General features: G+C 33.0%; 1 protein-coding gene across 1 annotated transcript in view; it reads right to left on the reverse strand.

Annotated features, from left to right (window-relative positions):
- DACH1 (dachshund family transcription factor 1) overlaps positions 1 to 18,951 on the reverse strand; it is a 425,270-nt gene that overhangs the window by 108,293 nt on the left and 298,026 nt on the right. Inside the window, 2 exon segments of the mRNA XM_055335915.1 lie at positions 5,127 to 5,261; positions 8,932 to 9,067. Of these exon segments, the coding sequence (XP_055191890.1) occupies positions 5,127 to 5,261; positions 8,932 to 9,067 (271 nt within the window).

Below are 18,951 nucleotides of genomic sequence, written 5' to 3' on the forward strand. Positions count from 1 at the left end.
AAATGTGCAAAAGGAAATATACTACAAAAAAACTATTTCCACAAACTTGAGAAAAGGGATGGCATCATCATTAAAAAAGATGTTTTGTAGGAAAATGGTCCACAAGGTTGGAGGCTAAGAATCAAACATCAGCGAGAGGAAATCCCAATATGGTCAGCCTGCAAACCACTTTCTTGCCTCTAGTGCCTTGACCTCCAATTCCAAGTACCAAAAAGAAACCTTTCATAGAAGCACACTGACCATTGGAAATCTTGAGCACTGCCAAGTGAACAGAATATGCCACAAAACAAATGCTTGATGGCCTGAAGCAAGTCCTCTGTATTTCCTGCTGCTTCTTAAATTATTTCTGCTTCTAAAATGGTGGGAGTTACCAATGAAAGAAAGTCCTCAAGAGTCACTGATGAAAGAAATTTTTCATATTTTTTTTAAAACAAATAAAGGCAAAAGGCTCAACTATAGGGAAAATTAGGAGATGTATTAAGAAAAAAATAGAGCAAAAAGAGAGAGAAAGAGAGAAGGGAACAGAGAAAGGATAAGTTTTTGTATCTCATGATTTATTTCACATATCTGTCACTCAGTAGATATTTACCAGTTGATGATGTCATTTCAGTATACATAGTCCAAGACTGAAATTCATTAATGTAAATTAGGTATTTCACAGTTAGTTTAACCATACATGCTTAACTTTTATATAATTGAAAAAGCTGATACTATAAGCTTATCTGTATTGTATATTTAATTTTTGGTAAATTAAAAATTAGATAAATTCCATAAACAAAATATATGGATATGAAACAACACAAAGATGTAAAACACGTTCAAAAAATTGTTGAAAAAAGCAGCAATTGAAGAAAAACCAAGAAACAAATTACACATAAGAAATACCATAAATTAGCATTAATGGACAAATATGCAGGGAATAGAGAGGCGCTGCATAAAAGAACAGTGAGTCAGTCTATTTATATAACTGAAATGTCAATTATTACTGCCTATTCCACCAAATTCAGACTGAGAGAAAAGATCAGCAATGATTTTAAAGTCCAGAAAGCTCTAGAGAAATTGGAATCTGTTTATAAAAGTTTAGAAAACATAAAATTGTTTTTTAAAAATATTTTATTAATTTATTCAGGAGAGACACAGAGAGGCACAGGCAGAAGGAGAAACAGGCTCCATGCAGGGATCTCGACGGGGGACTCGATCCCGGGTCTCCAGGGTCACGTCCTGGGCTGAGGGCGTCGCTAAACCGCTGAGCCACCCAGGGATCCCCCATAAAATTGGTTTTGAAGTCAAAGCTGTACCACAGTTTTCCTCAGCGCATATCTTTGACAAAGTCCTTACTTTAGTAAAAGTTTGTAATGTTAAAAGTATTTCTCCTTAAATTTGGGATGACTGATACGGTATTATACCTATTCCTTCTTGATATACTCAGTTTTCACATTTACATTTTGAATGTACCTTAAACTCTTCCGAGGTTCAAAAACCAATCAGTGTTTTTATTTTTAAAAACAAGGTGGGGGCAGCCTGGGTGGCGCAGCGGTTTAGCACCTTCAGCCCAGGGTGTGATCCTGGAGACCTGGGATGAGTCTCTTGTCAGGCTCCCTGCATGGAGCCTGCTTCTCCCTCTGCCTGTGTCTCTGCCTCTCTCTCTCTCTCTCTCTCTCTCTGTGTGTGTCTCTCATGAATAAATAAAATCTTTAAGAATAATAATAATAAATAAAAACAAGTTGTAAATTTGAATGTCTTCAGCTAAAGGTGGCAGAAATATTCTAATAGAGCAAACAGCTTTTTAATATTAATAAGATTTTAAAATACTTAAAAGTTACTGATGATTAAGATTTTAGACCACAGTGATTCTCAACATACAAATTAATTTTGGGATCTATTTTTATTTTATTATTTTTTAAAAATATTTTATTTATTTATTTATTTATTTATTTATTTATTTATTTATTTAGGGGAGGCACACACAGAGAGAGAGAGACTAAGAGAAAGAGAGAGAGAGGCAGAGACACAGGCAAAGGGAGAAGCAGGCTCCCCTCAGGGGGTCCAGGGTGGGTGGGATTCCATTCCTGAATTCTAGGGCCCTGAGCTGAAAGCAGAGCTTAACTGCTGAGTCATCCAGGCGTCCCTGGTATCTACTTTTAAAATCAATGTTTTCTACAGAATTATTATCTTTTGAATGATTTAAAGTGGGAAGCAGCAAATTACATATAAGAAGTTTGAGCCTAAAATGACACAAACATATAATTAATTACTCTACAAATGTCTCTAAATTACCAAATGTCTCTAATTTAATATCTGTATTAAAACAAGTGGTAAGAAAGTTACAGGGCTAGTACGAGACGCATGATAAATGTAGTCATGAAAGAAAGCAATTTTTAATTTAGTAGGCTCTATCAATCTAGAAAGCCATGAATATTTACTGTTCATTCCATATGCTGAAAAACAGATAAAAGAGAGTGTACAAAAGAAAAAGCAACATATAACAAAAGTTACTATAATTAGTATCAATATCACAATTTCTATGATTATATAATTACATCTGAAATCATGCATTTAATGGCAGTTTTATATTACTAGGAAGAATATTAAAATAATTTATTTTCCCCTATAAAATATATATTAAAATTTTGGAAAACCACTGGCATATAGTCAAGGTCTTTATTTTGACAGCGAAATCATTTTAAAAATTTCGATATGGTGAGAAGTACCATTAGTGATATAGAAAGTTTCTGTGTATACAGAACATCCTACTTTCATGTAAATGGACCTTTTAAAAGTTCTATAATTCCACCTTTGCTATCCTATTAATCTGTGCAATCTTTATAGTTGTTTTAACTTTCTTTCACCATCTCTTAGAATCATTTAATGATTCAGCTCAGATCAGTATGAATTTACTGATTGCCTAGTCTGTTTAAACTAAATGGAAAACACAGAGGACTCTAAGTCGTCTTACAGGACTGTAAGACTCTTACAGTCTAATATTGGGAGTAGACCAATGGAGATATAACTTCTAAACAACAAGGCGAATATTGTAGTGAAGATTTTTGGACCAGGCATATGGGAAAAACAGAAGTGGGTTCCTTCAAATAACCTAGTATGGTATCTCAGGAAAGGCTCCAAGGTGGCAAAATTGTAATAATTAATTTTAAAAATAGATAAATGGATAGACAGAACTCATGATAAAAGTAATAGTTAGGAAAATAGTAGGTAAACTCAACTTGAAGCCTCAGGTAATACAAAGCTATCTACCTAAAATTCCAGTGGAACTCATGCCAATTATGCTATTGATTGTGCCTTCAATAGTGTTCTCACCACCACCTTTGGGCTTTTGCATTTTATTCCCAGCCCTTCTCCACTAGGTGCTGCAAGAGAATTAAGCCCTAATATCCTGGCATCCATTGTATGTCATAAATTAACTTTCCCCTTATGCATTCAAAGTGAAACTATTTAAGTAGTATCCATGGGAAAATTGAGAAATGAGTCACTCACTTTATTTTCTTCTAGGGCTTTATTCTTACACAGAACCTTGATGGAGAGTGGCTGCTTAACCTATATGATGAATTGTCCTATTTAAATACTATTAAACTTTAAATCTTTTTTGAAGCTTTATATTTTCTAATGATGCTAATTTTATAATATTTCTACACATAGGTTTTGATTAAATATAAAAGGTATATGTCAAAATATATGTAAGGTATAGTACATGGAACATTTTTACTTACTGTTGAAGAAGAGCTTGTGAAAAAAGCTAGAATTAAGTATTTAGAGACCTTCTGGCTAGTACACCTAGTTTAGTGATAGCTTTTGATATCAAATTTCAAATTAAAAAATTAGAAAGTTGCCTTAATGCTGCTCTCAATTATGCCTATATTTTGACATATTAGCACCTAGAAAAGATTATCATTTTCTCACTGACATTCCACAATCCAGATAATCTAATTTGTAGAAATGTACTCTTTCTCCCTAAGGGCTCAGCATGACTGTTTTTATGTTGAATTGAAAAAGGTTTTATATAAACATTTTTACTTTTTGGGGAAAAAAGTTGCCAGATCTTAACTTGGTCTTCCTCTAATCATTTCTTTCTGCTTGATTAATTTTTAAATATCCAATTTTATTTATTTTCCTTTTTGACAGAAAATTGTGCTTTATATATAATTATGTTTTCCAAAGAATAAATCCTTTTCATAAGGATTTATTTGGTATTCATATTTAAAAAGATAGTCAAAATACCCAATTTATATTAATGAAATTTTAAAAATATTAAATTAAGATGAATAAGATTTGGAAGTGTTCTTATATTCACAATTGAAACCTCACTATTTGAAAAAAATAAATTTGCATCTACTAGCACAAATTTTTAACATGCATACCAAAATAATATTTAAATTCTTCATAAAAGTATATTTGGGGTAAATCCCCAATATAGCAATTGCTGGGTCACTTGACGGGCTGACCACTGGGTGTTATTCTGTATGTTGGCAAATTGAACTCCAATAAAAAAATATACAAAAATAAATAAATAAATAAAATAAAACAAAACAAAAATAAATTCTTCATAAAAGTACTTTATGAAATAGGGCATGAAAATACCAATATGTGCCTGTGAAAATGGGTTAGGCTGATGCAAATGAAATACAAATAGAAAACTTTCAGCTGTCTACCATCTGGGCTTTGCTATTTGTTATACATAATTTTGAAGCAACAACTAATACATTGTTCAGTTAAATTCACTTCTATTTCCTGATTGGTCTGATAACCATGTACGTTTTAATCCAAAATATGCATAATAATCAGGTACAGAAAAATGGCATTTGGCCCTACAAGCATTGAGAAAGACAAATAGTAGATCTTTAGAAACTCAGTGATAACCATCAAACAAACACTTGTCCACTTTTTTAATGTATTGGAAAGTAACTTACCACCTACCTGTTGTATAAGGAAAAGTAGCAGATCTTCATTCATACCTCTTTTTTGCTGAAAAGGCTTAATTTTTAACTAATATTGCAAGTTTTTAAAATGTTTATATGCCATCGTTTGTGAGACAGAAGTATACCTCATTCTGTGATTAAAATCTAGTCCACATGTTGAGCAAGAAAAAACAATGCCACATAATCATATATTACCTTTTTCAATATGCATCCTTTTTGATTCATGTCCCATATCATGACCAGCCAAATCTCCCTCTTTGGGTCCAGGGAGTACATTTGGTGATAAACCCATCAGCATCTGGTTCATGGACAACCCATTCTGATGGACAGCTGTCAAACCCAAAACAAAAGAACAAAGACAAAAACATCATAACATACAATGTTCCAACAAATTAATTAAACTCATTTGGACTCAAAAATAAATAAAATATAGTAGTTGAAACTAGCATTGTTATCTATCTCTAATAACACTAAGAATTGATAACCATGATAACACTTAAAGATAAGCAGAAAAACACTGGAAATGAAAACATTTTATATTGTTTTTATTTCACAATGATTATAACTTTTTAAAATATATCTGGAATATTTCTGAATGGCCATACCACTACAATCACTAAAAGTTGTTAACTTTCAACAAATTAAAGCACTAACATAACTGACTCAATATTCATATCCTATTCTGGTCAATAAAACACGAGGTTTCACAAATACCAACGTATTTCTTTAAAAATTGGATTTCAACTCAAACTTGAAAAAACGGGTACCTGGTGGCTCAGTAGTTAAGCACCTGCCTTTGGCACAGGTCATGATCTGGAGCCCAGGGTCCTAGGCTTGAGCCCTGAGTTGGGCTCCCTGCTCAGCAGGGAGTATGTTCGCTTGTGCTCTCTCTTGCTCACTCTTTCTCAAATAAATAAATAAAATCTTAAAAAAAATAAATAAATAACTTGAAAATACAAGTACCCAATTAATATCTATTGAATAGTTGAATGAATAAAAACAGTAATTGCTTTCTTGAACTATTAACAATAACCTGTCGCTTTCTTGAACTATTAACAATAACCTGACACTATTAAAGTAATAAAGTAGATGACAAAACACCTGTATGATTTTCAAACTCCAGTCAATAAACTTCTTAATAAATTGCCCATGAAAATCATGGCTTTGTGCAAAAAACTGGATGAATGCTTATTCCATAAAAACCTTCTCTGGAAAAAAGAGATTTTTTCTTTTTGGAAAATATCATAAGACTATATTAGGAATATTTTTTTTATATTAGGAATTATCATTTGGAAATCACCATAGCAATAATTGTGTGAGGGAAGTATCTTCAACAGATGATTCTAAAAGGAGTGGAATTGAAGTTTGATGAAAAATATATTTATATAGTCTTAATATATCTCCTCACAAGACTTATTATTATTACTTATCATCTACAAAGGTTTAAAAAAAAGAGTAACTTTACAGTCGAGAAATCTGGTAGTCACCATCTTTACCAAGAGCTAGTTATGACAAATATTGGAGGAATATCATATGTTTCCTGGAATGATGCCCTGAGGACATACTATCATGCCTCTGTGATTCCTGCCAAAGATTCATTATTTATTTATTTATTTATTTATTTATTTTCTTTTTTTTTTTAATTTATGATAGGCACACAGTGAGAGAGAGAGAGAGAGAGTCAGAGACACAGGCAGAGGGAGAAGCAGGCTCCATGCACCGGGAGCCCGACGTGGGATTCGATCCCGGGTCTCCAAGATCGCGCCCTGGGCCAAAGGCAGGCGCCAAACCGCTGCACCACCCAGGGATTCCCCCCAAAGATTCATAATTTAAATCTAATCATGAAAAAAACAAAAACATCCAATCTGAAGGAAATCCTACAAAATTAGTGACCTATATTTTTAAAAAGAAAGTCAACATACTGAAAGAAAAAAAAATTTAAGAACTGTTCCAGATTAAAAGAGACTAAAGGATTATGACAAATAATTGCAACATGGGATCCTGGATTGACTTTTGGGCCAATAAAAAAAAATATTTTCCTATTAATAATATTAGAAAAAATACATATAGTGGTAGGAAAGTTGATGAAATTTGAAAAAGATTTATAGTTTAGAGAATAGTACTATAATAATCTTAATTTCCTGATTCTGATCATTGTTCTGTGGTTATGTAAGAGAAATTCCTTGTTTTGAGAAAATCAACAATGACATATTTGAGGTAAAGGAGCATGATGTCCATGTCCATGATACAGTCATTGGGGTGACATTACGCCTTTATCAAGTTTACCTCTTTCAGAGACACTGATGATTACGTGAATCTGAGTGATGAACGTGAAATAATTCTTTGTACTATTTTTGAAATGTCTGTGTTGGTCTAATTTTCAAAAAAATATGTTAAAATATGTATCTACATGAACATGTATTTGCATATATGCATATGTGTATATATGCATTCATGTGTGTGCATGTGTACATACTTCCACTTGGACAATTATGGTAGTCCAAGCATGCAAAAATTTCTTTGTTCTATCAAGAATTTAAAAAAAAGAATACAATGATTAATTTAAAACATGAATGTATGACAAAATTCTTTCAAATTGTTCCTTATCTGCCCATAATTTCCATTTAAGTCTTGTGAAAAAATATTTTTCTTTCTCTAGAAGGGCAGTGTCTTTTCAATGATGACATCGTATAAAAGCTTTAGAAATGAAACCAATATGCATCATGAAATTTCTGATTCTAGTGTTAGCATTGTACATAAGCATGGAGAAATTATTTTATATGAAAAATGGTTTGAGGTTGTGGGAGCCAAGATTTGCCAGCCATGGAAAAATGTCATTGGTTTGGAAATAGTTATATTCAGCTTTATTGATACACAGTTATCATCATCTCTTACAAAATTAGGGAAATATGTTTTAGACAGGCCAAATCAAGTATTCATATTTAGAATTATGTTGAACTACAAACTATTTATCTATTAACCATTTTAAAAATAACGGTATTACATACAATTTAACCTAGATTTTCTTATCTATCTCAATAGCATCCATAGAAAGGATTTCTGTTTATACAAATGTTCCTTTATGATTACAAAGTCACTTTCTAGCAAATATTTTCCTATTATAAAAATAATCTCAACAACCAAATACCTTCAGCAAGTTATGTGTAATTAGATGAAGTTTATACTACAAATATGATTTCTTAACATAAACTAAATCCTGGAAAGGATACAATAGAAATTGATTTTGTCAACCAGCACAATCACTGTTAATATGTTCATTGTATTGGAAAAACAATATTAGATTCTTGACACAAAATACAGATACAAAGTAACCAGTTAATTAAATGGCATTTTTAACTTTACTCTTCATTTTCTTGGTTAAATGCTTGAAAATGTGATCATGAAATAAAATAGAGCCCCTATTTTTTAGAATTTAACAATAATAATTTCTGACAATAATATGCATCATTGATTTCCTAATTCAAATCCTAAAATTCAAGCCATTTAAAATTCTTCAATCCATTGATCATCAGAACGACCAAGACTTTTTTCTTAAATGAATTGTTTTGAATTCCATTTCTTTTATTCCTCTTTCTGGTTATGTTTATCAATGCAAAGGTGAATTCTGATAATTGATACATTTCCAAACCTGGCAGGTGGTGGGACTGAGGAATAGGGTTGGGTATCACAGCCACTAGATAACTGTGAGTTGGAGGTGTTTACTTCAGAAACTAATCGGGAAGGTTACTTTCTCTCTTTCATTGCTCAGACCTTTATGTGTGGCATCAAAGAGAGGGAGTTTATATCAGAACCTGTTAATGTAGCACCATACCTCATGATATTGCAAACTGGGAAACATAATTTTGAGAGATGGCTATTGCTACAGAGCTTCAGAACATGATACATCTGAGATCTATTTGGAATGAGGGCATTTTGATTAGAAAAGCCAGCTGCACCTAATAAAGTTTAGAACGGTGACAAGTAAAAGTATGAGACCTACGGATTCTGTCAGAAGAGCTCTCAGTCCGGGCCGGGGAGCTGGACACGCTGCTGCTGCGATGTGATGAAGGGTGGCTGCCAGGCCTCCGGCCCTCCTCCAGAGAGGGGGCAGGCGAGGGGCTGTCTGGGACGCGCTCCTGCGGCACCACGGGAAGCAATTGGGGGAGAAAAGATGTAAATACATGGGAACTATACTTAATGAATGTTGATTTCTTGTTCATGCAGTACAAAAGAAATGTAAAGGAAATAAATTCATCTTTCATTAGCATTTTCGCCTTTTTATCTCCTGCGAAGCTAAAGGAGGGAAAGACTAGTTAGGACACTGGTTCTATGGGCATGCACTAACAGCAAATGTCGATTCCCCTCTCTGGATACAAAGAGAGGCCAAGGGAGACAACCCTTTTAGAACCCATTAGACAACAACAAAGTAACAGAACAGGGCAGGTTCCAAATCTAGACAATTATCAACTTAAAGAAATCTCTATGTTCTATTGCTTCAGCAAGTGTCTAAGGATCATTTAACACACAAATTATCAATGTGACAGACCATAATAATAACACTAGAGGGGTTATTAACAGCTTTTTCATCATGGCACTGCTCTGGACACACCTGGATGGTCACATTTTAAGGCATCCTAGAAATCGATTATTATTTAACATTGGAATAATTTCGTTGATTCTAATAATTGGCAGACCACCTGCTTCTCCAAGCTCCAATTCAGCCACATATATATATTAGGGGAAATTCATGAAATATATATTAGTTGTATCCCAGGGAAACTTGGTATCAGGTTTCCTGATACTATTGTTAACACTTAGGTCCCACTCCACATCTCTCCTGCCAAGCCCTGAACCTTCCCCATTAGACTAATGTGCAAATATATCATATAACTGTCTCCAATGAACTTCTATAAATGGAGTTACAGATTAAGAAATAAGATACTCCACTTATTAACATTTTCTTCTTTGAGCAACAAGATATTTATACCTTCAGATATCAAGGCACATAGGCCTCGAAGGACTGTCTTTTCAATAATTAATATTTGAAAGGTTAGAAGTAAACTAAATGATATGGAATAAATCAATAAGTAATTCCTTATTCAGGTGAAAAAATGCAAGTATTAAAAAAGCAGACTTTAAAAACTTTAAAGGAAAAAAGTTCTAAGATCTAATTGACTTGTGGGACATCAATTGACCAGTGAGAATGAAGGTGATACGTGTCATTGGTGTCAGACCTTTGAATAGCCTGGTGATGGTTCCCAGTCCTGTTCTGCATTAGAATCACCAGGGAAGTTAGTAACTTGCCTACACCTGGGCTTTCCTCCCAGAGATTCTGGTTTACTGAGTATTAGCGGTTGAATTGTGTCCCCAAGAGGAATGAAGTCCTGATCCTCAGTACCTGTAAATGCGACTTCATAGGGAAAAAGAGTCTTGGCAGCTGAAATTAGTTAAAATGAGGTGATACTAGAGTGGGCTTTTATTCCAACAAAACTGGTGTCCTTACAAGAAGACATTGTGAAGATACGAGAGACAATGTCATGTACTGAGGTAGAGACTGCAGTTATGCAGCTGCCAGCCAACAATGCCAAGGATTTTCAGCCACCACCAGAAGCTGTGGAGGGGCAAAGGAGGATTCTACCTAGAGGCTCAAAGAGAGCATGGCATGACTGACCTCTTGATTACAGACCTCTAGTCTCTAGAAATGTGAGACAATACATCTGTGTAGTTGTGTAAAATAACTGTGATATTATCAGTTATTTTTCCCAACTAAATAAATCAAAGAAGGTAACTTCTTTTTTAATAGATTTTAATTATTTATTTGAGAGAGAGAATGAGCAGGGTGAAGGACAGAGAGAGCCCAATGTGGGGCTTGATCCCTGAACCCTGAGATCAGGATCTGAGCTGATGGCAGCTGCTTAACCAACTAAACCACCCAGGCGCCCCAAAGGAAGTATACTTTTAAATGATATGAGTTCTTTAGTCTACATGAAAAACAAATGACCTAAGTTTCTAAGAAATACACATTTGATTTAAAAGAATAGAGAAGTCACATCTGGATGCTGAAAGTTACTTCCTATCTTATAATTTTAAAAGCAGCTGGTATTATAAATCCTTTTTCTTAACATTCACATCTACCCTAAACTATGAAGCACACTATGCATTTATTATGTGTTCAGTTTAACGAGTTCTGTCAAGATCTAGAACATTCTCATAACCCCAGAAAGATTTCTCCTGTTCCTTTCCATTCAATTCCTCCCAGTTCCCATAAGCAACCACTCTCTGAATTCTATTACCACAAAATAGATTTGCTGATTCTAGAATTTCATAAAAATGAAACCATACAGAACACACTTCATATGCCTGGCTTCTTCTTCACAATTTTTTTTTTGAGATTCATCCATGTTATTACATATGTCATTAGTTTATTCTTTTCTACTGCTGAATATATTCAACTGCACAAATATCCCACAATTTGTTAATCCTCTCACCGCCCCCCCCCATGGCAATTAGGTCATGTTCTTAACTACTTGAAACAACAGTGCGCTTAATGTGTCTTTCAAGTAGCTGCTCAGATATGTCTTGAAGGAAGTGTTCTTAATCACTTGTGTATAATACTGGTATAGAAATCTTTTAAAGTCTTAATCGCTTGTGTATAATACTATATAGAATTCTTTTAAAGTCTGCATAAATGTATTAATAAGTTAAGCTAACGCTAACTGCATAAATGACCAGAGATATACTATAAGGAGTCTAACCTTGATTTCTAAAAAATCTAATAAACAGGCACATGAGTTTGTCTAAACTTGAAAGGTAATTCCTAGTACATCTGGTTCTCAATATTTGGATTACACGAAAGTACATGGTATGTATTTGAAAACGAACATTTTATATTTTTAACTGAAATAAATTTTCTAACTTAACCATTCTATTTTCTTCAAAAAGTCAGTGATATCAATGTTTATTCATCACTGCATTTTAATATTTCTCATAATAGTTATGTATGTGATCATATATGCAGTGGCACATGTTTGGATGCACAGAGATAAAGTGCAATCTTGAAATAAATCAATCCCTCTGAAGTCATTTTGCAAGTCTTGAGTTTACTGTCATAATATATTTCTTACTGGTGCTAATGGAAAGCATGAGAAACTGATTTTTTCCTGAGATATTTAACTCATAAAATACTAGCAACAATGGTTATGCCATTAAAAACAATTAGTCGTTTTATTTTCCACAAAGTATAAAAATCATTTCATTAGTCAATATATTTAACTGTCAAAGCTTTCTTTGATGATTCTTTGCATTCATGCATTATTCACTTATTCATTTATACATTCAAAATACTCTAAAACATCATATAATAAACCAGCTAAAAAATAAACTGGATTTAAATCTAATGTATAATACATCTTGAAAGCATAATTTAAGATTTATAAAATGTAGGTGAAATTGTATTTAATATAGCTTTAGTCTATTTTTCCTTTAGTTATATTGTTTGTCTAAGAACAAAGGACAAAGACAATACTTAATACTTTCGTTTAAAGAAAATATTTTAATTTATGCAAATTTTATTATTTAAAAGCCAAGTATTCAATTGAAACTTTCTATAAATTGAGACACAACATATTCAGTCATTTCACTTAATGTATAATTTCAATCTTTGGAACGTGATGTATTGTTCTTTGAAGAATTTCATTAAAGTAAAATCCACTGAGCAAGTAAGATTTGAATACATTGTTGCACAATAAATTAATTTATTTCAACAGCTTAATTCTTTTATCATATTTATATGCTTGCCTTTCCAGAGTATGCTATAAGATGGAGAATAATGGAGACAGTAAAGAATTGCTTAGGAGAGAATCTCATAATTATTACTGAAACAAAATAGATAATGAGTTTTATTCAGACATAATAAGAAAGAAGCAGTTCAATGTCTATAGGGAAACTATGTAAACTGGATTTATCATTTCATTTGTGTAATACCCTTTAACCTCCAAGATGGGCCTGAAGTAGGACAAAGGGGAAGAATATTTAATTTAATACTTCAACACACTGCTTTATAGTCCTGCATCATAACTCCACCAATCAATAAAACACAATCCTTTGCAATGTTCCATCTTTATAAAACCAGCCACAATAATAAATGAAAATTTAAAAGGAATACCCTCTCACAAAAAAAAAAGGTCATACTAATAAACTAATGGTAGCAGAATAACAATAAAGAAAAAGCTGCATTTATTGCCTCTGGGCAGAACAAGAAGTATTAGTCTCTCAGATAATTCAGAATCAAAGGTAGAATTCCAAACAATGTATTCCAAAATTCTAAACTAAAAAGTATAAAATGTTCAGTATTACACATGTGCAGTTGAATGTTTAAAAATTACATTGTCTCAGCTGCCTCCTCTCCATCACAAAATGCATTATATTTTATCAAATTAAAATTTTTTAGTGTAAGTCAAAATAATCACAACTCAATTGCAATTTATTTCTCTAAAGAATTATTTCATTTAGCTTTACTTTATGTTACTATCTTTTTAATCATCTGAATTTTCATGTTTATCAGTCAGAGATTCCATCACTGAATATGTTATAGAAGTGGGGAGAAGATATTTCTAACATTAAATGTTATCTTGATATAACTTTTAACTCACAAAATTGAAGTTGCCTAGTACTTTTTGTAACCCAAACTCATGAGCTTTAAGACAACTCAGACTTAAATTAATTTATTTACAGACTATTTACTGAACATCTAATACATGTTGGTGTCCCAGGCTCTGGTTATATGTAAGTAAACAGAACTGATGAAAATCCTTTCCCTCATGGAGCGTCTATCATAAAACAGAAAATGTAAGTGGAGTCCAGAATCTTATGTGTACACTGATTAAGCATGACCTCTAAATTCCCTTGTTCTGGAAAAAAAAATTGCTCAGAGGAAACAAATAGTAGAAATGGGATTCTGGATTTGGGAAAATGTTAAAAAGTAATTCTGGAAGATATAGTAAATGATGCTAATATTACTTACATCTGATAGAGAATCAGGCAGGCACCATCAAAATTCCATGACTCAAAGTTCTAATGTGAGGCTTCAAGGGATTTTTACATAGCTCTTTTTATTTGTTTTGGTGGTGATACACAAGAAACACTTAATGTTGCTAAATGTGAAACTGGTAGGACCCATGAGTATAATCATAAACAACTTAGTTTTATTCTCCTACTCTCTCTTCAAATTTATTCAGCAGCAGTAGAGGACTGTATTTTTTCCCTGCATCTATATGAAGATTCAGGAAGCCTCATGATTTCAGATTACAATTTGTTAGTATAAAGTCCTACGGTTACTTTAAACAACAACATACAGTCTTGACTCAGGGATTATATAATTCATCCCGGTGTAGTAATAAATACTAGTATCTTAAAGAAAAGATAGGATTTCCTCCTTTCCCATACTCAAGAAAGGGGGAGTAATCCTTAAGGGTGTAATTCATCTCTATGTTCCTCAGTACCCTGAATGTCCTACATAGTTAAATCTGGATCCTTGATTCAAGCTGAGCTTGAGGCGAGACTACTTCATAGATAGTGTTGCATGCCTCCATGCATATAAATGTCTGCCTGGTTGCATTTTATGATGCTGGCCCCCACTGATGACCATGGCCTAAGTGCCACTTCATTAAGACTGGCAATTTGGTGACATTCTAAATATATCATTCCTTATTCTTTTTTTGGCTGGAAGATTTGTATGAACAGAAAGTTCCCCTAGTGAATTAATGGTAATCCTGAGGAACAGTTTGTATGGGAAAGCCAGGAAAATGCTTGATTCCACTCTTTTATTTATCCTTTGTTTAAACCTTTATTTGTCCTTTAAAATAATCAATTCCCTAGATTTCAAAGGTGAACTCAGTTCATTTTTTTTAATATTATTATGAACTTATGGGTTTAAATATCTGTGATTTGTTTAAATACACTGCTGTAGGGTATACATAATGTTGGTTATGTTTTAATACCTTCTTTTTCTTGAGAGCATCCTTTTCACATTTAATATCAACACCCAAATAAACATTAAGAGAATATACTTTACTTTTATTCTAATCCAATTAAAAATATATGAAGCCATTTTTTGTGAAAAACGTCTAAAATTAATGCATGCATCTAGAGTTATTTATGATTGCCCCAAAATAAACTATTCTGTACCTAAAAACAAACATAAAGGACATGACTTTGCTCTAGGATTTTCATGTACTTTGAGAATCAGGTCACTCTGGTTCTAGTTTTTATAATATTTAAACATTTTAAACTTCCTGCACAAAAAGTCCTATTTACCAATATAGTACATTAAGGACCTACTTTGAGGGAAAGTATTAGAGAGTGGAAATTTATACATTGTATTTAATTTTTTTCAAAGTTTAATTTTTTAAATTAGAATGTCATTAAGTATCTCTGCTTCTCTCTCTCTCTCTCTCTCTCTCTCACACACACACACACACACACACACAGACACAAGAGTGTGGTGGAGAAGACTAAAAAATTTAAGTCATATTCCTTGTTCTCAGAAAACCCTGTAATATTGCATAAGAGAAAGATTTTTACTCAAGAATGTAGAATAACTTGAATATTGCCAAATTTCTTGAAAACAGTTCTATACTATCCCTGAAAAAAAAAGAAATCTGAAAAAAATGCATTTAAAAATCTGCTTTGTATACCACTGCACTACAGCCCCCACCCCTACACCCCAAAAAAACAAACTGCAGTGCTTTTATTAGGTGAAGAGGGCTGAACAAGAAAAAAAAGTACTTACTTTACAATTCTGACTCTATTTCAAAAGCTTGACACACATTTCTTATAAGATTCTAGAACTTATTTTTAAATAGATGATTATGAATATTTGGGGAGATAATGGGAGAAGATAATGTCAGTGTACAGAAACTTCTAATGTTATTTTTAAACACTAATTTAATCAGTGCAACAACCTGATGAAGAAGTAATGTCATTAACCCCATTGTGCAGGGGGAAAAAAAAAAGACAGAGATATTAAGTAACTTGTCTAAGGTCACATGACTAACAGGTGGCAAAACCCAAGAAATCTTCCTCCATAATCTATTCTAAACCACTGAAACATATTGCCTTTCTTTTTTTAATTTTATTTTTTTCAACAAGAACCATTTTTTTCTAAGTCCTTATGATATCATTGTGAATTTATTAAATGTGAGAAAATTATTGATTCATTCAGGGAGATTTGGGGTTACTTGATGAATGATACCTAAAGAGAATCAATTAGTAGAACATTTCAGCCTATTAGGAATTATCTAATGACAAGAGGAATTGATCTCTTGATTTATACTGTTTATTTTCATCAGTGATTTAAGGTAGTTCAAGTAATACATCCTTTTACAATTTGGAAATGATACAAAGATTATATAAATAGCTAAGATGATAGTTTAGAATGTTAAGATTCAAAAGTATCTGAAGAGGAGGCTTCTAGTTATGGACTGAATATGTCATGGGAATAAAAGTCACAGTATTCGGAATATAGTCAATGATATTGTAATAGTGTTGTATGGTGACAGATGGTAGCTACACTTGTGATTGTAGCATGATGTATAGAGAAGTTGAATACCATGTGTACTGAAACTAATATAACACTGTGTGCCAACTATACTCAAATAAAAAAATAAGCATATAAGGAGCCTAAATCAGTAGACTGTGGAATATACTTAATGTGGATAAATGCAAATTCCTAGTAAAACTAAAAGTAAAAAAAAAAAAAAAAAAAAGAACTGGCTCAGTAAAATTTTGTGTTGAAAGGCATGAAATTATACTGAGTCATGTATTCAACTAGCAAAATAGTTTTATGAATTATGACTACATTTATAAACTATTATCCAAATTGAGGCATATGTTAGTTCCAGTGTCTACTTACTGGCCTATTCAGTTCTAGAAGATTGTATGGGAGAGGTTGGAGAAAAGAGGGTGATTTAAAAAAGATCAACCAAGAAGCTTGATGAGGAATGGTCAAAGTAAATTAGAATATTTGGTCTGGAAGGAAGAAACACTATAGATACTAGAGCAGAGATTTATTTAAATGGCTAGCACACAGAAGAATTAGCAGACATTTTCTCTTCCAAGAGAATGCAGTAAAGTTAAGGTAGATGCTAATGTGGACCATCCTTACTCTTGAATTTACTGAAAATAGAAGAGACTTCCCACAAAAGCTTAGATAAATAAAAGTGGGTAGGAAGTAGGTAAGAATCATTTGTCCACCATGGGGAAAGCTGGATTATATGCCATCTCACATCTCAAGTCTATGTCTCTTCATTCCTAACATTAAACAGCAAAAATACATGAGTCTCACTGATACGTAATAGACTAATACAGAGCCTATAGTAATTTAACTTACAGGCAATTGGCTATTAGGGATTTAAATTAGAATGATTGTCTAAACAGTATATGACCATTTCCTCCTCAAAGTTATCTTACAAAATTATTTCCAGTAGTCCAAACCAATCAGCAGAAGAAAATCTAAATTTAACACTTTGGCAGATTCCATCGTGAAGGCTTGCATTTAAAGCAAGAAACAGGGGCAGCCTGGGTGGCTCAGTGGTTTGATGCCTGCCTTTAGCCCAGGGTGTGATCCTGGAGACCCAGGATCAAGTCCCACGTTGGGTCCCAGCATGGAGCCTGCTTCTCCCTCTGCCTGTGTTTCTGCCTCTCTCTCTCTCTCTGTGTCTCTCATGAATAAATAAATAAAATGTTTTAAAAAATGTAAATTTCCCTTACAAAAAGGTAACTTCTTAAAAAAAAAAAAAAGCAAGGAACAATGCTATAGTGGTACTGTCTTCATCTATGTAATTTTCTTTTCTTCAATCCTTTTATTTTTCAACACAAATCCTGGGGCTCCATCATGTTGAGAGTTTAGTTTTAGCTGTCTCAATTATCCACAGCCTGATTCAATGTGTTTTTTGAGTTAATAGGAGCTCTAATGCAGGTATCATCAATTTTTTTCGGTAAAAAGTCAGCTAGTAAATACTTTATTTAACTTTGCTTTGTATGTGAAAGTAGCCATAGACATTATATAAAGAGTGTAGCTAAGTTCAGACATATTTATGGACACTAAAATTTGACTTTCATATAATTTTCATGTGTCACAAAAGATTCTCCTTCCTATATGTTTTCCCCACCCACTTAAAAGTGTAAAACCAGTCTTAAAACTGGGGATATGGGGTGAATTTTGGACCCTGCTCCACTGAATGTACTGGTATCTACATTCTCATAAATAGGTTTATGAGAAAGTCATTGAAGCTCCTTTACCTCCTAGAAACAAGTAAGTACAGAATGCTTTAAAATAGGTAACTCTGAGAGCATTGTTTTCACTTCTCTTCTGTCCTATGAATTCTTATTGCCATTCTCATGGAGGTTGAGTTACCATTTTAATTCTTGTCATTACTCTCAAAAAACGTAAATGGTACATTCCAGCACATGAAAACCCCTCAAACTTCTATTTTTCTCTTCAAAGGCTATTTCTCTTGTTTTATGATTCCTACAGATGGGGGTAAATCTTTGGTATTTAACATTTCACTTTTAATCAGCCTTCATAATTAGAACCTTTTCAGGCAAACAAAGTTGCAAGCACTATTCTAATTGCCCACTTGGGCCCCATACTATTTAATGTGACATAGGAGTCAAACATTTCCTTTGGGTAAAATACAACTTCCCCCAAATTAAGTTTAACTAATATATATCATGGGAGTTTACTAAACACTGTGCTATAAAGTCTACTATATATAAATTTAGGCAGGCTGATGTATTAAATTGTTTTCCCTAATATTTGGAATTCTATAAAGAACCTATTCCTCATCCTTATTCTCTGAGACCATATCCTCAATTTTTCCCAGGCCTAAATATTTTTTTTAACCAAAAATTATTAGCATTGTCTCATGCTTTTCTTGAAACATGTTTCTTCTCTGTGATTTTTACCTCTCAGCATCAAATCCGAAAATATATAGGTGGCCAGCCTCAGAGGTAAGGGACA

This window comes from Nyctereutes procyonoides, unplaced genomic scaffold (genome assembly GCF_905146905.1).
Source record: "Nyctereutes procyonoides isolate TBG_1078 unplaced genomic scaffold, NYPRO_anot_genome, whole genome shotgun sequence".
Classification (NCBI taxonomy): Eukaryota; Metazoa; Chordata; class Mammalia; order Carnivora; family Canidae; genus Nyctereutes; species Nyctereutes procyonoides.